Raw genomic sequence first — 24,339 nt, 5'->3', positions numbered from 1 at the left:
ACTGCTACCTACTTATGAAAAAAGGGTTTGTTAAGCCATTCAGACATGTCACAGAATTGCAAGATGGCCCAGAACTGCTTAAATGATCAAGGTAAGTAATATCACGGCCATACTAATCTGTGGAACACAGTGGTCACCGTGCCATTTCTTTGATCCCAGTGGTCCCCTCTTGCTGGTAGAACCCGACTGAAATCTACCACTCGACAGGAAGCTCTCTGACAAGGCCACCCCCCTAATCCTCCAACAGATAGCTAATTAAGCAGACCATGCCCCCACTACTCACATTTTTTTCTCCCAAAACGTATCACACTTTGTTGTTATTTAATTATTTTATTCGCTCTTTTTCTCTTCTGCATCAGTTAGTAGACTGTAAACTCCATAAATACAGAAGCCTTATCTTTCTTGATCATTTTTATATTCCCAAGACTTTAAAAAAATATATGTAATGCATGAATAAATGCTACAGCTTTTCAAAGAACACTGCATATATATTCATATTAACCCCAAGCTGTTCCTCTCTATTCCCCATTTATGTAAATCCAGCCTATTCTTCAAGGCCCAGGTATGGTACCACCTCCTCCATGAAGTGTCCCATGTGCGACTCCAGTCTACAAATGAACCGTCCCTCTTCCGAGTTCTTTATAATCCAGTTTAGCACTTTGTGGTCTGATAATTGACTTTTATTTTTTTTTTACTGCATTTTCAAAATTATCCATGAGATGATAGACCTTCATCTACCAGATCACAAGGACAAATCTACAAAGAACACACGTAATCAGTCATGAGGCAAATGTTATATTGTCCCCTCTGAATGCTGTTCTGAAAGGAAGACAGAGCATGTGTAAAAGTCAGAAGGTATGGAAGCACAGGGTACCTGTGTTCAGGGAACAGCAGGAAGTCCCAGGCACTGGAGCATGGGGGAGGGGAGTGTCCAGGAGTCAGAGAGATGCAGTAGAAGGGAAAGCAGAGAGATTGGACCCTCTGCTGCCAGAGGGGCCACATGGAAAACAGAAGAATGAATGCTGTTAGCTTCTAGGAGCAAAGACCAGCCCCTGGCTAACAGCCAGCAGGTACTTCAATGCTAAAAGCACAAGGAACTAAATGGGAGCTCAACCTGAATGACACTGGAGGCCCATCCTCGTCCAGAACCTCCAGCCCTGCACGTACCTTGATTTCAACCTCATGAGATCTTAAGCAGCTACGGCTTTTGGACCTCTGACCTACAGAAACTGTGGGATAATAAACTTGTGTTGTTTCAAGCTGCTAAATCTATGATAAGTTTTTACAGCAACAATAGAAAATGAATACAAATTTCACTATTTCTCTTATCACTACATTTTTATGGCTGGGGTTAGTAGATAAATTGGTCTTCAAAACAGGTGCCACTGACCAGTGCTAACAGATTCTGGCTGCAGCAGAACAAATGCCAAAGGGTTGAAACTGCCTCCCCTTTCAAGAGACTTCCAAGTCCTGCCGATGATGCCGGTACAGTGAACTTGCAGTTATCTTTGAGTGAAATGTGTACTTTGTTATTTATCCACCATAACTGTCTAATCCTGACACCTTATCTTTGTCATCAAATACAATTGTGGTCCAGCGGACATCTGCACCTCTGTGTGCATATGTGTGTTCAGAGGGAGATTTAACTTCACCCCAATAAGAGCATTATTGGAAGAGAAAGCCTGCTGTTTAAAGAAGACTTCTATAGAAATCTGCTGTGTTGTATTTCCTGTGCTTGAATATATTATCCAAAGTGGAAGTGAAAGGAAATGAACATTATTAATGACCATGTGGTAAGCTGTATGCTGGATGCTCTCATGTATATTCTACTTTTCTTTGGCCCTCATAAAACTCCGCCAGGTATTAATAGCCTCATTTTTCAGATGAGGAAAAAGAGGATCAAAGAGGTTCAGTTGCCCAAGGTCACACTACTAGTAAGTGGGGATTTAGCATCCAAATCTGCATCCAAGAGGCTTTAACTCCCTAGCATTTTAACGATCTACTATGCTGCCTTAGGAGTTGCTGAATTTATTCTTAAGCTAGTGAACTGTGTTCTGTACAGCTCAGATTTTATCTGAGTGAGTCATGACATTCTTACGTAAAATAAAGATAAACAATACGAGGCCATATAGAAATAAGCGCTGAAATGAATGTGAAGATATTAGTTATATCAGAGAAGCAGGACATGCCAGAATGGTTAAGAAAATAAGTAGGTAAGATTGAGAAGGCAGATTGAAGAGATGTTCTATGTGAAGGAGGCAATGTGGTGACTGGAGATTCAGCTTAAGGCTAATTATGGTATTTTCTGTAGGGTAAGGTGGATTTTGCAGAACTCACAGCAAGTCAATAAGCTGAAAATGATCAGGAAACAAGGTGAGACTGTGCGGGTAGATAATAGAGGGTCTTTTAAGCCAGATAAAGAATCTTGGACTTGATGCAAGAGGAATGGATACTTCTACATCTGGCATCAATTACACATTTCACTATGGCTACCTTCATGGATGTTCCATGAAAAGCTATTTCATTCTTCTTTTTCCATTTCAATAATTAATATATTTATTTAGTTATAGCTCTAAGGAGTGGGGTGTAAGGAATGGAAACAAAGGAGCTTTGCTCTGGGCTGATTATCGCCAAAAGGATCCCTGAAATGAAAAATGAAGTAGAGAAGCATTGCAAGAAGGTGCAACCCTGGCCTGGTGGAAGGCCAGCCCACATGAACGAAGTGTTTCTGGGGTTTGAGGGGCTTCCATAGGCAGGCAAAGCTGACATCCTGCACTGGGGAAATCACTTGAGTGAGCCATTACTCAGTGTCCTCACCAGTGGCAGAAGAAGACACCCAGAAATACCTCTCTAAGACAGACCACTGAGACAGAGTTTCAACTATTATAATTAATATCAATTGGACCTAGAAAAGTAATGGAGAAAACATAACTAAGAAAAGTTATTTCAGCTATTTTATTTAATAAAATAAAATTTTATTTGTACTGTCCATGAAGACAAGAAATCTGGAAGATGTTCTCTTCTCCTTTGCCTAATAACCTATGCAAATACCCATCTCAGAGCATACGTTGATGTGGGCTTCCTGGTTGAGGAGGAATGGAAGAAAAAACAAACGGGAGCTGCTTTGTGAAATGGGAATTATTGGCTTTCCAACTTCACCTTAGATATATCCATAGGTATATGAGGAAGGAAAGTAAGCAAGTACAGGTAGTTCTTTGTGTCACAAACCTATAATCAATAGCTGGCTCCCTCTCTTTAAGTGATCTCAGTATGAGTGACAGCAACACTGACCAATGAGAGTAGCTATAACTTGACGTGTGTGTGTGTGTGTGTGTGTGTGTGTGTGTGTGTGTGTGTGTGTGTGTGTGTGTGTGTGTGTGTGAAGTGAAGGTGGTATTTGTAACAGACACTGGCTGGTTGCATTTTCCACTTCAGGGTGGAGTCGTGGATCTGAAGCTTTGGAAAATTTATTGCATTCCCCCTTGTCAGATTCTGATTTGAGAGAAACACTGAACACCCGGCAACTCTTGGGAAAAAGTTCTGGCAACCATCTTCAGCTGTGACTAATTTGTCCCCTGCCCGGTTGCTGTCCTGGAACTTGAACTCTTATGGAGATCTTAAATAGGACAGTTTGGAAATCTGGATGGTTTTCATGCCCAACTGCTGCTGCATTTATTTTAAAAATATACTCCCCCCTTTGGGCAATGACACAGAATGCAGAATGAAAGGTTATGGTACTATGGTGGTCAGTTCTGGGAAGGGACTTGAGAGAAAACTGAAACCACCAGGCAGCTGAAGTGGCGATGAGAAGAGAGGAGAAAGAGGGATGATGGGGGAGGGGAGCACGGGCTAGGTTTCCTGGGCTGCTGCAGAGGCAGGTTGCAAGGTGAGCAGTTACCAACACCAGCTGGGGACTCGTGTTATTTACCTTATCATAATGGCTATTTAGTGAGATTGTAGGTGATTTCATGTTTTCTTATACATGTTTTTCTCAATTTTCCAAATTTTATTCACTAACAGGTTTTGTTTTAGATGATAAAATAAACAGTAAGTGTTTTTCCAAATACTCATTTGCTCTATGCAATGGGTGGAGAATCCATTTTTATTGCTGTCGTTGGGGTCTCAAAGAGAAAAAGTAATATCTAGTGCTAAAGCGGTTCATTACTAAACTAGGAGAAATTTGGACAGACTTTTAGGACTATGTCACTCCTACTGAAAGATGACAAGATGTCCCTTACATATTTGTAGTTGTAATACTGCCCAGTACTATGTCTTATACATTTCAGATCCTTTTTAAATTGTATGATTAGAATAAATAAAGTAAAACTATAACCAACAGCACAAAGAAGTATATCCTGTAAGACAAACATCTTTGGTCCACGGGTCTTTCATGGAATATAAGACATGATAAACTGCTTCAGAACCATAGTTTTTTTACCCAATCCCAATTCCTGGTGGATGGTCAAAAGGGGACGAAGTCTCCTAACACTTTACTAAACTTTTTAGATGTAGCTCTAAACCCATGGTTTCCTTAGTGATTTGCTCTGGTCTGTTTTTATTTTTAGCCTATGTCACTCCCAAGATGCAAATTTTGTATGTTTACTACTAGGTGTGTAAAATCCCTCAAGCTTTTCTTTAAAAAATAGCAAAGTTTTAAATATTAGGTTTAGTGTTTTGTGACTTAGTGAATAAGACCATTCTTGCTCTCCCTTTGCATCTCCTTTGTGATTTTTCAGAATGGACAGCCTCCATCAGGGTCTCTGTTCACCAGATGAGGTGATGGCTCTGCACACAGAATTGGCCTCACACCCTGGGCTTGTCCAGCCCTGGCTCCAAAGAGCTCCCTTTATATAAAAAACTAACTGTAGTGGAGATCAAATTGCTTATTAGCTAGTTCCTTATTCTGGGCTCGAATATTTAACTCACTGGCAAGGGTTCTTGAGGCATAACTCAGAAGCTGAGATATACTACTGACCTTGTCAAAGACTTCGAAAATACAGTGGGGAAAAAAGGAGGCGATGGGAAAAGTCAGAAAAACTGGAACCTAGCACTTTCTCTGCACAAAACTGGTTCAACGACATTGGACAAAGACTTAAACCCTCTGGGTTTTGATTTCCTTGCCTGTCAAGTGGGAGAAGAACACCTATCTGCAAATCTCAGTGGAGTCTGAAGATCAAATAAAAGTCAGGAAATGTGCTTTGAAAAGCAGAATGCCCTGTTCAGAGGTAAGGGGTAACTGGGATGTAGCCTCAGGGGAAGCTTTTTATCGCTCTGTGTCTTCAGATCCTCCATCAACATGGGAGCCCACCCGACACACTCATGCCCACCTTCTCAAGCTCCCCAAGCCCTTCAGAGAAGAATGGGAAACTCCAAGCAGAGGCAGCTCTTGGGACTTGCTCGCTCTACTCTGTTGACCCTCCCTCTTAATGCCTCCTTTTTATCCAACTTGTTCTAAATCCTTATGTAATAGGGCAAACACTTGTATCAACTTGCTTTTATAGTATGCAACTTACTACTCTGAAATTTATTTCATGGGTCCTTTTTCCTGTAGAATGGGTGTTTATTTCTAGTCATTAATGGTCAGTCTCTCATTATTCTCTCTAATTGCTTTCCATATGTGTATATATCTACCTCTTGTCTCCTGATGGCTTTACAAAGTCTTTGAGGGAGGCATGTTTCCTGGTACTTCATCATTTCACACAGCACCTAGCACCAGGCTCACCACCCTTCATACCCAGCACCCTTTAACACCAGTGTGTCCTCCATCCCTCTGGGATACAGTTCCACATTCTCTGCATGGCAACTATACCCTCTTAAAAGTCCATCCACATTCAACCGCTAACTTCAGTCTAGCTAGGTGCCTTCCCGTACCCCCCCACCCACATACACCCACCTCCAGGTCTTAGCTCATCTGGTGCCTCACTCAATCACTATGCATCCACTCTCAAAGGTTCAAGTCCAGGATTCATTTTTCACTAAACACTGTCATCCTTTCTGATCCTGGATCACTATGGCTCCCAATGTCGGCCACTGATTTCGCACAGATTAAACTTGGTCTGCATTTATTCTCTGGTTGTTTTATGGATGCTAACTTAAGTCTCTTTGCAGTATAGTATAAGGAAATTAAGGTCAGGGGCCCTTCCTTGCTTTTCGTTTGTTCTGGTCTCTCTATGTGTTATATCTTGGCACTATGTTACATGTTAAGTAACTAAAGAGCTCCCAATCATTTTGAAGAATGTAAGCTCTTTATGAAACAGCATATATATTTTATTCCAGAAAGTAGTAAAGACCTCTGAAAGATCAACAATTAAGCTTTAGTCTATAATATTTTGCACACAGTAAACAGTCAGTAAAAGATCCATTTACCAGAACTTGTGATAACCTGAGCTGTTCCTCCACACACTCACAGCAGCACAGCTAATACCCATGGTACCACAAAGAGTTTTCAGAAGTTATCAAACAGCCATTACCATGACCAAAAACTAAGCACCTGTGCATCTGTGGGACGGGAAAGGTGGAGTCTGCCTGGAATCACTGACTTCTTTTTAAATACTCACCTTTTCTATACGTGGCCTTCGCAGGGAGGCAGAATGACATAGGATAAAGGGGTCTGGCGTTGTTTTTATGCTCCGTGAATTGGGGGACCTTAGACTGAAGGCCTGTTAAGAATGAGTGTGTCACTTCCCATTAAGGGCTGACTACAGAACAAAGCCTTCTAAGAAGCTGGAGCACTGCTAGAACCACAACCAAGTTTTGCTTGCTGCACCTGCAGCCCCTGTTTTCTCATCACCCACTTATTCATTACCTCTTTGCCATCTGAATTTGGCACATAGCCCACCACCCCTTAACCATATGAGGCACTAAACACGTAACTGTTAACTTGTCTGTTGTCTCCAGAGCCACCAGTATGTTCGTACATATTCTCATCTAACCTCATCTTCTATGAACTCTGCAGCTTGGGCCCTAGTGGTTACCCCGTTCTTCTGAAATCCATTCTTCCTTGAGTCCTTGGTTCTTCTCCAACACTTCTGTCATTTCTTCTCTGTATCTGCCTGACCCCCTCTTATTCTGCCTCTCTCTTTAAGGTGAGCCACAGGGGTTCCCCCCATCCACCCTCTTTCCTTCATTCTCCGCAATTGTCCCCTTTGGTAAACCTCTAGCTCTAGCTCTGTACAGTGCTGCCAACTGCTGCCTCAACAACTCATCTCCTCACACACCAACCAGATTCTCTCTTGGATTTCTATAATTCTGTTCATGTGCCACCAGTCTTCCAGTTGCCTGAGGCCAACGTATTGGAACCATCTTTGACTTTAGCTAAAGAGGGAAAGAGATGAGTCAGGAATTACTCTATTATTTTTTTGCTTGAGCACCTGAGTAGGTAATGATGCTTTTATGATGCTTATAATCTAGGGGGTGGTCTGGGGGAGGAAGGGCAGGGTAGTGGGTACAATTCAAATAAGAAAGGGATAATTACAATATCATATGAAAAATTCAAAGATGGGATAAGTTTGCCCAACCCAGGCTAGAGGGAGGGAGCAGCCAGGGGAAGAAGACAAATTATAACTTGGTCATTTCATGACTTTCCTCTGAATAATGAAATGGCTGCCCACTGTCTACTTAATTAAGCACAAGCCCCAGAGTGTGGAGAAAAACCTTTAAACTCCAGCACAACATTCTTTTCCAACCTTATCTACCAGGATTCCCCAACTACAGATCCTAACCTCAATAAAAGTAGACGAAACACCATTTCCCAAATGTTTCTTAGGTATTTCCACCTAAATACCTTTGTTTACATAGCTTCCTTCCTACTCGGTGCTTGCCTCCACTTCCTCCCAACACCACCTCACCATCTCCATTCTCTGACTCTTCCATCCTTTAAGACCTATCTTGAATGGTAACTACCAAACAGAAGCATTTCCTGGTCCCACCTCTCCACCCCCACTGAAAACGTGGTGGTGGCTCACCCTCACTTGGACAGCCCAGCATGTTCTTCTCTGTTGACAGCCCAGTCTCTTCTCTAGGACTTTCTGATTGCCGTTACAGTCTGCCTTATGAGTTGCATCCGTTTTCCTCCCCTAAATTATACAGGAGAGCCTTCTGGATTGTAACCTCTGACAGCAAAAGCATTGAGTTACTTAAGGACTCCCCCAGGACTTCACCAAGCCATGCATATACTAGACACTAAATAAATCATTTAAAAATTTTTTTCTCTTGTTTTTGTCAGTTCCCCTTGAATTCAGTGTGAAGCGCTATACTGGCACAAGCATAGTTCACAGTCCTAACAAGTATTCAGTCCTGTTGCTTGTTTGTTTATAGAGTGAAGAGATGGTTTTCTGGAGGGTCCTTTCAAAGGCACCAGCCGTATCTCTGCCCAGTGACAGGCTAGCCTTTGGAAGCCATGCTTTACTGATTTCTCTGGCCAAGAAAGGCTCCATGTTGTATCAAAGCCAAGTCTGTCAAAATTGTGACTTCTCTGCACCCACACATGAATCTTCATAATTCTCCAAAGCCACAGAAGTATATATAAAAACTTCCAACAGGACGGGGGAATGTTTGCCAACTGTGGGAAGATAAATGACCTGGAGACTTCATGCTCCAAAGGCAGATTGCTGGATTTCTGGTTCAACGTAGCAAAAGAGATGCTGTTTATTTGTTTGTTTGTTTTTTTCATTGTCAGAAAGTTATGGGTCACCACATTTAATTTGATTAATTCCAAAAGGAAACCTTAGGAGGAACTGTGGGAGGCTCGATATAATAAGTATGTGCAATTGTTAAGACAGGAAAGGAAAAAAAATGACTTCCATCAGAGCCCACAAAGATCACTTCCAGTCCCAAACATGGGTCCCCAGAGATAGCCTGGAAGCCAAATTATTGTCAAAGAGATGCTTACCTTTTACAACAGCTCACAGCAAAAGAAAACATATAGCTTAACATCTCTCCCACAATTCACCTTTCTGTTTTTTTTTTTTTCTTTCTTTTATTCTCTCTCTCTCTCTCTCTCTCTCCCTTTCCCTTTCCCCCTGCCTTATGTTACTCTTCCCAGTCTGAGCTCTTCTACCAATTAGATATGTATCATTGGATGGGTCACTTGAACTTCCTAAGTCCCAGTATGCTCAAACACCTAAGCAAAATGAGGTGTTTATATTACATTATTAAGATTCTTTTACTTCTGAGCGTGAATATAAATGCAAGTTTGCTCTATCTGCTCCTATACAATTGGTCATATTAGTGCTCTAACTTATTTGTTTCTAAGGTGATGAACTGTGGTTTCAGCCTCCACAAAGAGCAAGCTAATTTGTTGGTGGATCCTATGAGGTTCCATCTTTTGGAAAGGTGAGATTAAATGGCTAAGTGAAGTCACTTGAGCCAAAGGTAAATGGGGTGTCACACAGATTAAGAGACAGACCAGAGGAATCTGTTTTGAAACTTCACTGAATAGCTAATTAATTGGCCAACTTGGACATAACTTCAGCGTTTTCTCTTTAACTGCACAATCTAGGGGTGTGTGTGTGTGTGTGTGTGTGTGTGTGTGTGTGTGTGTGTGTGTGTGTATTCAAATTCCATTGTATAAATTTGAGAATCCTAGACAATCATGTCTGGTCAGAACATTTATTGTCCTCATATCACTTGGGAAAACTGAGAGTCAAAAATATAAAGAGGTCTTTCAGCTGGTTAGCATAGGAGACAAGACTGGGGCAGGTACTCATAATCCTGCTAAACCACACAGCAACCATTCCCTAATTAATCTTTCACTTCCTCCTACAGGATGACCCAGAATTCAACTTGGATTAAGTTTAAACAGACCACACTTCATCAGCTTTCCATTTTTTACTCTTCCTTCTTTCCTGGTTTTAACTTTCTCCTCCCAGGAGTCCTCTTCTTCCTTCTGTTCCAGTTTTAGAAAACTTTCCTCACACATGTTTCTTTTGTATGGTTTTCATGACATTTTGTCCATGTGGTTAATTCCCTCATCTGGATGACTGCTTTGAGGAGACTTTTGTATTATTTTTGGCTTGGGCATCCATTTCCTGCCTGTGAGTGACAACAGAGACTGCCTCCCAAAATGCCCACAGTGCCAATAAGAGGAGCTGGCATAGGGTAAGATAGAGCCACAAGGAGAGGTGGAGTCAGCCAGGCTCAAGGAAATCCAGCTACATACATGGCAGGACTCTGATATCTGAGAGGTGAGCTAAGAATGAATTCTCAGCATCCATTCATCATGAGGAAAGTACTTGACATTGGGAACTCAGGATGGCAACCTTGACTAAGAATGGCATTGGACTCAGAGGTAACAGGTATAAACTTACACTTCTCAGTGTTTCTCCAACATCTGATGGGAGCCTGGACAGCAGTGGTCAAAATGCCTGAAGTTCCTGGCATAATTTTAGGTCAAAGTATGCAAAGATTGTTTCCAAGAGGTTGGAACAGGAAGAACATCATTCACACTAGAGACCTCTTCCACCGCCTCATGAGAACTTGGCTCTGAGAGCATACAGCATCATTCTGACTATGTATTGTCACCCTTGGAGAGGTTTGCTCTCTCGGAATCTGCTGCATGTCAGGGTGCGTGAGATGCTGGTGCCTGGTGGGAGAGCAGCACAAATGAGGGCCAATAAGGCTTCTCCCAACTCTGAGAGTCTGTGGATGACACCTTCCCACTATTTATCCATTATTTGGCCCCAAGCAAGCATTTTTATAAATGAAGATTTACCAGATGGTGTGCATTTAGAAAATAGGTCAAAAGAGTCACTGCCTTTTGAAACCAAAGAAGCAGTAGGACAGAAGGAGTAAAATACAGGAAAAAGGCAAGAGTCTGTGGAATTTCTTAGATCTAGGTATGTTGAAAGGGGGCTAACAAGACAATGCACCCATCTGCTGGGGCAGGGGGATGGAGGATGAATGACTTTCCAGGCAGGAACGAGGAAATGGAGTGTGCAACTGCTGCTATTGCTAAATGGGGTCTCTAATTCCTCTCTCCATAATGGTAATGACTTCCATTTATACGGTGCCTTTCATCGGTTCTGATCCGAGGGAGCGCTCAAAGTCCTCTTTTCACTCCACTCCTAAATCTGGTCCTCGACAGGGTAAAGAATGATATCTGTATTTATGCCGTATCTATTTTGGAGAAGACTAGCTCATGTGAAATTGGACATTAAGATGCTATGGAAATGAACCCAAAATGGAGAAGGAAGAGGTCGAGGAAGAGAAGGTATGGAAAGGAAGATGCTTATTTCTAATCATGACCTTCAGTACCATCCAGCTGAACAGACACCTCGACTCAGATACTCTGAAAGATCTTAATGCCTCCAGTAACCTCAGCCTCATCCCATCTGTCTCCCAGCTTTTAATGGGACTTGGCACTCTTTGGAGTGTATAATATTAAGGTGAATGCATTGGGTTCCAAGTGCTACTAAGGACATTTTTTTCCTCATGCTTTAGGGATTCAGGAATAGAGGGGACGTTTAGGATATAGGCAAGGAGAGGCCAAGGTTTGGAAGGAAAGGGAATGATAAGGAATCTGGTCTGTTCCAATAAGGTATTCAACAAGATGTGTAGGCATAACTCATATAGACACAGAAGCCACTAACAATTAAGATTCATGAAAATGTTCAGGAAAAAAAAAAAGAAAAACCTCATACAACACAAAAATAAGCACAAAGCAGTGGCATTAATAACTCAGGGAACTGGATTTCAGTAAGGACAGAAGTGGAAACCCTGTCAATGTATATATCAATATTTCCAGGCTGATATTTAGAAAAGTTTAGGCCATAAGAAATCCTCCTTCATTGGTTGGGAACTGAATAAAGGGATGTCTTTTTGTCTTAATTACTCTCTTCTGCACTTGTCACATAATCACTGTGCAGATGCCCTAGGGGAAAGCATGTAATCAGAGGATAGATGGGATTCTGAGAGGAAGGGTGGTGGTAAGATATAGGGACACTGGGCTGGGGACCAGGACCTGTGTTCTAGACTTGGCCTTAACTAGTTGGGTGACATGCAGTTGAGTTGCAATGCAGTGGGCAAAGCCCTGGGCTTAGAATAAAAAGTGACAGCTTTCTGAACTTGGACAGGTCACCTGATCTCTGAGCCTCAGTGTCCTGATCCATAAAATGGGAATGAAAATATTTCTCTTCTAAGATTGCACGAAGGATGTTATAAGAAATACATGTGAAATGGCTTTAAGAATTGAAACATGCCATACAAAAGAGGTCTGGCCCAACTCTTTGAGTTACAAATTGGCAGATAGTACCCCAGAGAGATAGGATAACATGCCTAAGGTCGTAACAGAGTTGGGTGCAGTACTCAATTCCTAGGCTGAATCCAGCTTTCTGTGGATAGCTGCAAAACAAGTAAGAAGCTGGGGAAGGGGAGGGAGAATTTTAAATGAAGTAACGACCACCTTGTGAAGGCAAACACAAGGAATTTTGTATGGCTAGAGTGTGGCTGCCCTCAGAGACACAGTGACCGGATGAACCCCTAGCTGGCAAAATTCAACCAGAACCCAGCTGTAATACGGTCCAGACATGCAGACGTCCCAGTAAGACTGCTGAGAACCCTAATGGCAACAATGGCTGGTTTTAGCTTCTGAGACCTTGTTTCTCAGGTCTGTTAACTTACGATTCTTGCTTGTAGGTTCTCAGCAATAACATACCACCATTGTTTTCTAGCTAAACAATGCCAAGAAAATAGAAATAAGAATGCCTTCTGTCATGGATAGTTCTGGTTCTATGGATAAATTCCACCACACTGAAAGAGAAAGCAACAGTACTTCTCATGTTAAAGTTTAATCTTTTAGCAACTCCTGTCCATGTGGGCTTAATTTAGGCTTTGCACAAAAAACAAACACCTTCAACAAAGTCTGCTGATCAGAAATAGGGAAACCCAGAAGAGCACATCCACTTGGGCAGACATGAAGTGTGGGCCATTAATCACCTTAGCAAGTGCAGGAAACATGACTGCTAATTGGTCTCTTCATTAACCAAGGAGATCATCTACCATGACAGCAACTCAAAGCTGGGGGTGATTTGGAGCAATGTAACTCATAATCATTTTTCTTTCTTTCTTTTCTTTCTTTCTTTCTTCCTTCCTTCCTTCCTTCCTTCCTTCCTTCCTTCCTTCCTTCCTTCCTTCCTTTCTTAATAGATCTTTATTGGAGTACAATTGCTTCACAATACTGTGTTGGTTTCTGTTGTACACCAAAGTGAATCAGCCATATGCATACACATGTCCCCATATCCGCTCCCTCTTGACCCTCCCTCCCACCCTCCCTATCCCAACCCTCTAAAAAGGAAACCATAAACAAGACAAAAAGACAACCCTCAGAATGGGAGAAAATATTTGCAAATGAAACAACAGACGAAAGATTAATCTCCAAAATATACAAACAGCTCATGGAGCTCAATATCAAAAAAACAAACAATCCAGTTAAAAAATTGGCGGAGGACCTAAATAGACATTTCACCAAGGAAGACATACAGATGGCCGAGAGGCACATGAAAAGATGCTCAACATCACTAATTATTAGAGAAACGCAGATCAAAACTACAATGAGGTATCACCTCAAGCCAGTCAGAATGGCCATTATCAAAACATATTTCTTTTCGAAATCTGCTGGCCTAGAAAATGTCTCTAAATCCTTATGAATAGACTGCCTTCACCTTCACTAATTATGGACACCACATGAAGGGAGAAGACAAACAAGGGATACACATCATAAACAGAGGTGAAATAGTGCACCCAAAGCTTCTCAGGGGTGATCAGTCCTTTAAACCAGGCTTTGGCCAGAGGGTTTGTACTGTCTGGGGGCAGGGAGAGCACGAGGAATCCTTTTAGCTTCTGCAGCTCCTAAGAAAGGAGTTTCTACCTTTTTCCTAGTAAATAACTACTCTGTTCTACAGGAGTCTTTTATCCTCTGTGTGATGTGTGGACACGGACAAAGGGATATTTGTGCAGAAGTGTGAGGCTTCCATGGCAAAGAAGGTTTATGTGGGTGGGCAGGTTAGCAAGGAAATTCTCCCAGCAACTGACAAGGAATGAGCTCTTCCTAGTAGCCACCAGCACTTCAGTTTAGAGATTAGTGGGCAAATCCCATCCCCAGTGGATGTGCAAAGAGACACAGCGGTAGGTTCCAGCAGAGGCAGGAGGCTCACAGTGCCTTTCAGTCAGGTTCCCCCCACCCCCACCTTTATGCAGGGAAATGACAGGTCAGGGCTTCACTTTAGGGGTCTACCAAGAGCTGCTTATCAAATGCCAAAAAGAGGACAACATGGCTTTGGGCTGTGGCTTCCTTATCAGGTAGACTTCAAGATTCACTGGTCATCAGCTTCCAATGGCTCTCCTGTAGATGTTTCAACCTAGGATGTGTGACTTCTAGAGCTAGCATGTCAGGTAAACTAGATATTCATTCCCATCCAACTTTGACATTCTTGGGATCTTGTTGGTATTCCTAGAAAGTTTTAGAGGTTTTATCCAACTAGCAAATTTACCATCAGATCAGATGAAGACTTAGCCATAGCGTCTTTAATTAAAAGCATAAAGGTAGTGGGTATGGTTGTAGTCTTGGCAGCTATTGGGGCTGCATCTGGGCCCACAGTTCTCAGGCAATGGCTCCAAGAGAGGAAAGACAGAAAGTAACTGATTAAACAATGCATAAAATGTGCAGCAGACTCAAATTTGCAAGGAGACCTGTTTTCATTTGGTTTCTACCTCTCTGCAAACTAGTGAACCCAACGTGCCAGAGATGGCGGACTGCTGAAGAGCAGGGCCCAGCAACCAAGTAACAAGACAGTCCAAGTTTGAAGAAAATTCGGCCTTACCTGGAGATAAGGAGGAGTCATAGGAACTTCTCTCCTTGCGGTTCATCTTGAAGGCTTGGATGTCCTTTTCCCTGTACGTCCCAAAGCCTTCATAGCTCCTCCTTTTACTCCCACTCACATCACTGTCCCACTTGTCGTTCGGAGGGTTCATCTCACTGAACACATCCAGGCTCTCTGGTCTTGCGCTGCTTCCGTCCCCGCCATTGCCAGAGTACCGTTTAGTGCACGAGTCCACAGGCTCGCTGCTCAAGTCACTTTTGTCCTTGGCCTGCGTCCAATGCTGGGCATCAGAAAGTGACAGCGTAGACAGGGTGTCCACCTCAAAGTTGTTCTTGGACGCTTTGTGGCCGGCTTCACTGTGCTGGTGCTTCTGCTTCTCCTTATGCTTGTTTTTCTCACTCACAAGTGAGAGCTCTTTGTCTGCGCTGCTCAGCCGCTCGCTCAGGATGTGGCTGGAGAAGCCTGTGGCTTTGCCTGCAAAGAGACCACTCAGGTTGTCGTGGGCCCCCAGGAGCCGGTCTTCCTTGTGCTTATGCTTGTGTTTGTGTTTCCTCTTGTGGAGCCGACCACTGGACAGACCGGCACTGCCCACCTTGGGAGGATTCAGGGATGGCTGCCTGTCACCGAGGCCCATGCCCACGGGCCCCTGCAGGTGCACTCCATGCTTTGCTTTATGCTTAGCCGTACCAGACATCTTCACATGGGAGCTTGTGTGAAACTGAGGTGGTGGCACTGTTGGCCTCATGAATGGGGACGCTGCTCCGAGCGTGTGCGACAGGTACAGAGGAGCTGGGTACTGACTGTAATAACCAAGGTTCATCATAGGCATTGATGTGTAAGGCATTCCATAGGGTGCATAGTAACTTCCACTGGGAATAGGGTAGCTGAACCCTTGTAAAAAAGGCACCTTTGTCATGGTGTCATTGGTTTTTGCAGGCCTACCACGCTTCTTCTTTGACTTTAAGTCTGAAGTCCTACGAAGATAGAGCAACGGGTCATATTGGATATATGGCACCGGGTAATAGTGATCAAAATTAATCCGAAAAATGCTGGGATATGGATTCTCATGGTAAAAAGTATAACTCCGGTGAGAGATCCTGAACACTTGGAACTTGGTGATGAGCTCTTCCAGGTCTGCCAGAAACTGGAGATCATCACGGTTTTGCAGGCTTTTCCGTTTCCTCTTGTGCTTTGGCTTCTTGAGGCTTTCGTGGGCCAGAAAGTTGTCCACAATGAGATGCTTCTGCCGGTGGCCATGCCGGTTCTTTGTGCTGGTGTCAGATGGGATGGCCTCCGGGTTGTCCAGGGAGCAGAAATCAAAAGAGTACCTCCGTCGGGATTCGGAACTCTTCTCTGCTTGGTCAGACGTGCTGTTGTTGTCTGTCCCAATGCCACTGTCACTCGGGATCGTCTCCTCACTGTGGGACTCGCTCACAGGGGACAGTGTTATCTCCTTGAGTGACCCGATCTCGCAAAGGTGTGAAGGGGAGTTGGCCATCAGCCTGGGTGGAGACAGCTTCCAGGTCCCACTATGGATTCCCTTTTGGGTTTTGGTTGGAAGAGCACTGATGGGCTGGAGATTTGGCATAGTTTTCAACTCTGAAAAGTTGGTTTCAGTGCTGGCGGGGCTCAGGTTGCCATTGGACCCACCTAACTGTGTCGAAAGTGGGTGCATAGCTGCTGGTGAAGACGCCACAAGTGACTGAAAGTTGGAAGGCACGACGGGAACATCCGGCTGGCTAGAAACTGGCCTCGGGTGCTTGATGGCTGTTTTGGGTTCTTCGGATGGGGGTGGCAGCTCTGCCCTTGGCTTCCTGCCCCTCTTCTTGCCAATGTAGATGGTGCCCCTCTTACTGACATTTATCTGCTTGCCCAATTTGCTCTCGATTGCTGCTGCCCCAGGGCTGGTCTCTGGGGGAGCTTTGGCCTTCAGCGCAATGCTGCTGGAGCAGGACAAGATCTGGTTCAAGATATTTTTCCTTTTGAGTGTTTTCATCTTATTGATAGTTTTGATGGTCTTCTTATCCAACACCCCAAGCTTTCCAACTTTTTTGTGAAATTTCATCTCACTCATGGGTTTGTCCTCTCCTGGCACTAATTGGGCCAACTTAGCTAAACTACGTCGTCTCTTTCTTTTCTTGGTTCCAGGAAATTCCCGGCTGATGGGACTGACTGGACTGGTGGAGGTCCCCTCATGAATCGTCTCAACCGTGAGCAAAGGCTGCTTCTTTGGTCGTCCCCGCTTCTTTTTTACCGGCGTGATCACAGTAAGACTGTCTGTGTTGGTGTACAGAGGGCTGGACGGGGTTATGGGGTAAGCAGATGGCGGTTCCACCATCAGTTTATCAGAAGTGGCCATGACTGCCTCCCGCAGGAGACTGGTGGGTTTCGGTTTGCTGCACGTCCACCTCCGTTTTGCAGCGAATTTGGGGTGCTGGATTTCTGGCAGCTTTCTTGGAGAGTGATCTGTGCATGTTGGAGGTGTCACGACCATGGGTGGCTTCCGCTGCTTAGATACACCTCCAGGGACAACTTTCTCAGCATTTCCACCAGTTTCAAGGCCAGCTGAGGGGGACTCATTCTCCAACATTTTACCCAACTTAGGGACACGGGGATCTTTCTTATTACCCTCGGGGTTGGAAAGTATCCTATTAACTACTTCGCTGCTCATAGTGATTCCAGAAGCCAGGGCTTTCTCTGGCATGATCTTTTCCACCACTGCTTTGATGGACTGTCTCTTTTTCCTCTTATGGCTGCTTGGATCTAGGCAGGGTGCCTTGATAGGGATAGTAATCCGGACATGGCTTGAGTCATTTTCAGGATTACTGACGGAACTCACATTCTGCCTGACTGGTGATGCCTCTTGGGCATTATCTGCAGAGTAGCCTTCCCTTTTCCCTTCTGTATTGTCAAATGCTTTCTGAGCATTCTTGACCCAGTCTAGGTCTGAGTTTGGTATGGTTTGACTTATCACATCTTTTTTACTGGACTTTTTCTTGCTGCCTATAGTAGTAGGTGGTTCTGGGGGCTCCTTTGCACCTCCTCCATCTTGATCTACCAAGGGCTGGAGCCCACTGCACTCAGCAGAGCTGCTGGGTGGAGCTGGCGAGCTGTGGTTGCTTGGAGATGGAACCACACCTCCCAAGAGCAGATCTTTGCTACTGTTGGACAACTGACTCCATGTGCTCCCTGCACTGCCTTTCTTACCCTGGGCCTTTGCAAAGGAAGCCAGGGGCTCAAGAGCTGGGATCTTGCTGGTGCTTGCAGTTTCTCTGCCAGACTCTGTACTGATGAAGCAATTCTGAGTGGCAGGTCCATTGTCAGAGTTGGTGGACCAGTCCACGTGGTTCTGGCTGCTGCTTTTTTGCTGGTGCTTTGGTTTTAAGGTGTCACCGGTGAAGTCCTGTGGGAGGCCTGGGTCATAATGGAGAGCTGAGTGTTTCTGTGGCCGCTCATAAGCCTAAGGGTGGGTGGAGTGGAGGAGGAGAGAGAGAGAAACAAAGATCAGCATGGTGAAACTATTTAAAATTTAATGTCAAAAGGCTTAATTATTCAAAAGTTGGAAACAGACACCTTTAATTCCAGAATGCTTTGTGAAGGTTTTTTTCAATTTCTTTAGTAAAAATACATTGTGTTGATTTTGAACATCAATAAGGATGCTATAATCGCTTTCTCCCCCTAGATAACAGGAACTTTAACCTATCTTGGTTTAATGCAATCTCAGAATAAGAACTGTTTAGAGTCAGGAGGGGCCCTAAAGGTCCCTCAGTCCAATGCTTCTATTTTCCAAATGAAGACTCTAAAACTTCAGCCGTGGAGAGTCCTGCCCAAGGTGGCAGAGTTCAGGAGTGCATCTGAACTTCCAGACTCCATGCACTTGTTTCCCTAACTCCAGCTGCAGCTTATTTTTGCCCCAGCTTCTTCTCAAACACACATCTTTCCCTTGCTTCTGCCTACTGCAGTTCATTTCTGTTTGGAGTTTATCCTGGAGTTCAGCATCTCTGCACTCAAACAAGCAACTCATTAGGAACCACTGCAACAAGGAGAAAAAGCACAGGTTGAGGAATTAAGGGGGGGAAGTTTGACGACTGCATGGGGAAAAGTGGGCCAGCCAAGGGCATAGAGAAGAAACGAAAAGAAGGAAAGAAACATGGAAGAGCCCTCAAATCTCTGTTGACTCTAGGAGTGGTGCGTGTTTGGGAGTGAGCCCGCTAAGACATCCTTAAGCCCACATTAGGCCCTGACTACTCTCTTGAGAAAAGGCATGGATATTCTCAAAAGGAACCTTGAAAAAAGAAAAAAAAAAAGAAAAAAAAAAAAAAAGGAAACAAGTCTCCTGGACAAATGTGCCAGGAAAAAAAAATCATTATCATTCAAGATCACTCCATTGGACTTTGTCAGCTGTGTTTTTCCCTACATTGGCTCTACATGAATGTCTTCAGACTTTGCACCTTCCTTAGACGAACTCTTCGGCCAGCAAAGGCAGAACGTGTGCTAGAGACACAACATATCCAACTTCTATAAACTCACAAAGGGAATGGATAGTGAACACACTGTTTTGAGATATTAAGCTATTTGTAATATAGATATGTTCACATTGTTCCAGATAGATTTTAAGCCAGGCTATGAGTACAAAGAAAGCAGTCTTTAAAGCTTATTATAAGTCCTGTTTTATACACAGAGGATGTATTTCCCTAAGATTTGTTAAAGAAGGGAAAATATTAGTAAATTAAGAAAGCTTTGATAATATCCCAACTAAGAAGTATATGATGATGGCTTAGTGAATTTAGGAAGTTTTAGCCTATAATATGTATCTGTTTACCTGTCTATGTATGTATGTATTGTATGTGTCTATCTAGCTGGCTAGCTAGCTAGCTATATATCTATCACCTATCTCTTCTCTGTCTTTTGCCATTGATGCTATAGGATTTATGCTTTATTAGAAAACATCTCTTATCGTCCCTGTTAAGAGTCAAAATGCAGATGGCAGAAAGAATTATGGGTAAAATACAATATAGTAAAGCAACCAGGGTTTCATTCACACCAGTTCCTGGAATCCCTAGCATTATTTTCTGCCTCCCTGATTTTGTGAAATCCTGTTTATACTTCCAATATTGAAGCATATTTTTTAAGAATCATGAGAGAGCTTCCCCAAGCTAAGCCTGTTAAGTGCCCAGGAGAAAATTAAGAAAATAAAGTATTTAATTTTTTCTTCACCTTGCAGTTTATAGTAGAGACACTGCCATCATCAACATCTAGAGAACTAATCCTGACACTTGACTTTGGCTGCTAGGTATTACTGCTGTGGACATAGGCTCTATCTCATTTTTGGCAAAAATAGAGATATCTTATTCATGGCATAAAATAGTAAATTCTACTTATCTTTTATGAGTCAGGGCTTTGTTAATTTGCCATTTATGCTTTGGATTTTAGTTGGCACTATGTGGATACTCACAGCATGACAGGCTAGAAGAGGGCTTGGAAACAAAATTTCCCACTTCTTTGGGTGACAAAATAATTGGTTGCTCACACTAGAACATTCTAGAGAGTTAGTGGTAGCACTTAATAAAAATTGTAGGACAAAAGGTTTAAGTTATTTTGGACCTGGGCAAAACAGCACTCATAGCCACCCTCTCACCTCTACCCTTGTCATCAACCCCTCTCCACTTTTCCAGATCTGTATACTGAAGTCCACAGAGGGGCTTCGTGGTAAAGCTGGAATCTTCACCCCTAATTCCCATCAGTTTTTCCCTATTGCTCCATCTTATTCTTGGCAACTAGTAGAGTCCTTCATTAACTTTTCTTTATATTCTAATCTCAGCTCAATCCTAGTGAGGCCCCCTACCTTATAGAAATACTCCTATTATAAGTTTTCATGAAACCATGTATCTCATCTTTGTTGTACTTATCATAGTTTTAAATTTACATTTGATTTTTGTACTAATTGAATTAATGCCTGTCTCCCTTTCTAGCCTGTATACACCATCACAGAGATACCAAGTACAGTGCCTGGCTAATAGCAGGCACTCAATAAACATTTATTGAATAAATGAAGGAACATCCATTTTACTATGGGTATTCCATTTTGTCATTAGTGAGATTAATGACCTGTATATTGCAACATATTGTCTGCAGACACTGTTACCTCCTTCAGCCTAATTTCTTATGCCATTCCTTCTGCATGCACCATTGTCTCTCATGAAGACATCTATCACAATCCTTGTAATGCGATGTGCCATTTATTTGTATACTTTTCTGTCTCTCTCTCCTAGACTGTAAGTACTTTGAGGTCAGAGACACTCATTTATCCTTTTATCTCCAGTATCTATTACAAAGCAAACCACCCAGAAAGTTCTCAATAAATGTTTGTTGAATGAACAAACAAAATAATATTTAAGATGCCTATTACCATGACAAAATATATGGCTGCACACAAAAGACAATAAGCCACCAATCACTCATTTCATAATGGCTCATGATGAAACTGGAGGGCTCAGATGCATTACATGTTGAACAAAAGACCGTTCCCAAATACTTAAGGACTAAAGGCACTTGCAAGGTAACTCCCCTTCAGCGCAATTTTTACTGTTAGTTCTTTCTCATCTCCCATTAATTGTTTCATTTTCCAATTAACCCTGCTTCTGGGGAAGCCCATGTGACTGTCAGGAGGGTGGATTTCACTCTGGCAATTGAAAGGTGGGGCCTGCTCACTTACACTCAGGGCAGACCAGCTGAAAGTAAGCAGTTAAGCATGCCTGGTTCCCAGTGCCTCCATCTGGACACTGCCTGATCCCATTGTTTCTACCATTTCAGCTGCAATTTGCCCTGCTGGGAGAGCTTGGCAATCAAAGGGCAGGGTGGACAAAAGGGAAGCACAACAAAAGATCAGCAGTAATGGGGGGGAAATGGTGCTTTAAACCCAGCGCTCAGACGGCTGCAGTGAAGGGGCAAAGAGGACTGAGAATGAGTGCTTTTTAAGGGGTCCAGGAGAACAAGGCTTCCTTCCAGCAGTGGCTGATGGCTATATCTCGTTGCATTTCACAAAATCCCATTTCTTCATCTGTCAGCCATGACAGATTATATACACAATGGTGAGACTGTCAGTTCCAATATGCCCTTCACTGAGAACTGAGCACTTACTCCATTGAGACAGAGCCAGACATCGCAAAACAGGCTCCCAGCTCAATGCAGGGGCAAGCGAGCTCTCCCTCCCATCCTTCTCCAGAGGTCTGGGGATATTATTCCATATAGGGGGCTTTGACTTGCGGCCTTATTAACCCACATAGCACTTGTTTCCACTTCCCCTTTAGATTTTTCTGGGGGATCAGGCCGAATCTTTTATGAACTTGATACTACCCTCAGCCCCCAGCAGGGCTATCTCTGAAATGGTTAGCAAATAAGGGAATAGCTGATGAGATTCTACATTGGGCCAGATTATTTTTATGGAAAACTTTTAATACCATCAAGCTCAGCATGTCTCTTTGAAACCGTGCACCTCAGACTGGGACTTGAACCCACATGCTGGCACTCGAACCCAGCCTAAATCCAGATTGGGACTTGAACCCATGCGGCCAGGACTCAAACCCAACCAAAACCCTGATTAGGGCTTGAACCCACACGGCTGGGACTCGAACCTGGCCAAAACCCGCCGTCTTCCAACTGAGATCACACACCTGGTTTCAGGACTTAATGAAGCTCAGGTTCTTGATGTCTCATCGCAGAAAGAATTCAGTGAGAGACAAAGTAACAGGTAAGAAGTGGATTTATTTAGAGAGAAACACACTCCACAGACAGAGTGTGGGCCATCTCAGAAGGTGAGAAAGGCACCAGAGTATGGGGTTGTCAGTTATTACAGGGGTGGGTAATTTCATAGGCTAATGAGTGGGAGGAGTATTCCAGCTATTTGGGGAAGGGGTGGGGATTTCTAGGAATTGAGCCACCGCCCACTTTCTGATCCTTATGGTTGGCCTTGAAACTGTCATGGTGCCTGTGGGTGTGTCATTTACTTTGCTGATGTGTTCCAATGAGTGTATACTGAGGCTCAAGGTCTAGTGGAAGTCGACCTGTCTGCCATCTTGGACCCATTTGGTTCTAATCAGTTTATGTCATGTCCTCGGGCTATGTCATTCTTTCTAAGGTTGTGTACTGCCCCCTTCCCTCCAGTTTCATCTTGGCTGCTTCCCCATCCCCACAAATTGATTGACTGTTTGTGGAACTCACAGTCATTCTGAAGGTATGGCTTACTTTTTATAAGAGCAGTGCTTTCCATGCACCTTGAGCCTAGGCCAAATATTCATCAGGGAAACACCATTCTCAAAACACTAGACAGATTTCTCTCCTACAGAATGTGTTTATGGAAGGAAGTCCTTCTGTAATGTGAAGAATTATTTTGTAAAGTAGATAACTATCTCCTCCTCCACAACCAACGTATAAATTGGCTTATACAGAATCTAAATTTTGTACAAGTCAGATTTCTTTTTAAAAAGCACTTTATTTTTACATAATTTAAAAACAAGCATTAAATCACTGCATAAAAGCTTAAAAGTCTATGAAAATGGAAGAAAGGAAGTCACCCAGCCTTATCTCAGGCTTATCTAAAGCAAGTTTTGTCACAATGAGAGGACGACATGACGATTTGGGTCTGAGAAAAGTCATATCAAAAATCAAAAATCAAGACAAAAAAAATCAAAAATCAAGCATGACTTTGTGGATGATAAACTACTCTTTTGGCTTAGCTGTGTTTGTGCTACTTTTGAGAGCAATAATTTAAATTTACTGTTTGTGGGATATTTTGCTTTACATGAACAGGAAAATGTGCCTGGGTATGAAGGAATGAGGGGAGCTTTATCTCTTATTTTGGCACCTGGTACTTCTCGAGATGTGGTCCTAGATCCCTGTATCAGAGCCACCTAAGGTACTGGTTGCTAATACAGATTCCTAGGTCCCACTGCAGATAGGCTCATTCGCCATCTCCCAGGGTGGGACCAAGGAATGTGCATTTTAACATGCTCCCCAGATAATTCTGATATATAATTGAGTTGTAAAACCACTTATCTAATGTTTTAACACCATAATTCCTCTGGGGTGGGGCTCTTCAGTGGTTGCTGTGACATTCGCAGCACTTTTTGGTGGTAAATATGCAGAGCAAACCACCGCAGGCCTGTTAGGATATGTAATTTGGAACCACTGAGTATTCCTGTTTTGCTCTCTGAACTCTTTGTAATTTACATAGTAAGAAACTCTAACACAGTCCATCCTCTGTTTAGGTTTTCCAGGTACACTGCATGGTGGGCAGAGGTCAGTTATATGGGTGGAGGAAAATACTGTCCTCCCAGAAAGAACTAGGCATGCAGGGGTTCGTGACCTCCCACCCTGGGATTTCTATTTCCCCAACTCATCCAAGCCAATCCCCAGAGCTCTGGGGAATCTTGGCATTCCACCCCTGAGTCTCGAAGCAAGTGCTCAAGCCTGAGCAAGAGCTGAGTGTGGGAGAAAAGGAATGCAACCACACACTGTCTGATTA

The 24,339-nt window shown here is 43.3% G+C and overlaps 1 protein-coding gene across 2 annotated transcripts in view; it reads right to left on the bottom strand.

Annotated features, from left to right (window-relative positions):
* Nucleotides 1-24,339, bottom strand: part of SETBP1 (SET binding protein 1) — a gene marked incomplete at both ends in the record, with an annotated part of 352,207 nt that overhangs the window by 93,036 nt on the left and 234,832 nt on the right. For both annotated transcript variants that reach the window (XM_079717030.1, XM_079717031.1), the window contains one exon: nucleotides 14,817-18,276. In XM_079717030.1, the coding sequence (XP_079573156.1) occupies nucleotides 14,817-18,276 (3,460 nt within the window). The remainder of the gene's footprint in view (nucleotides 1-14,816; nucleotides 18,277-24,339) is intronic.

The sequence above is a fragment of the Hyperoodon ampullatus genome (genome assembly GCF_949752795.1).
Source record: "Hyperoodon ampullatus genome assembly, chromosome: 13".
NCBI classification, from domain to species: Eukaryota; Metazoa; Chordata; class Mammalia; order Artiodactyla; family Ziphiidae; genus Hyperoodon; species Hyperoodon ampullatus.
Note: the sequence above shows the minus strand (reverse complement) of the source record. Positions and strands in the feature narration are given on the sequence as shown.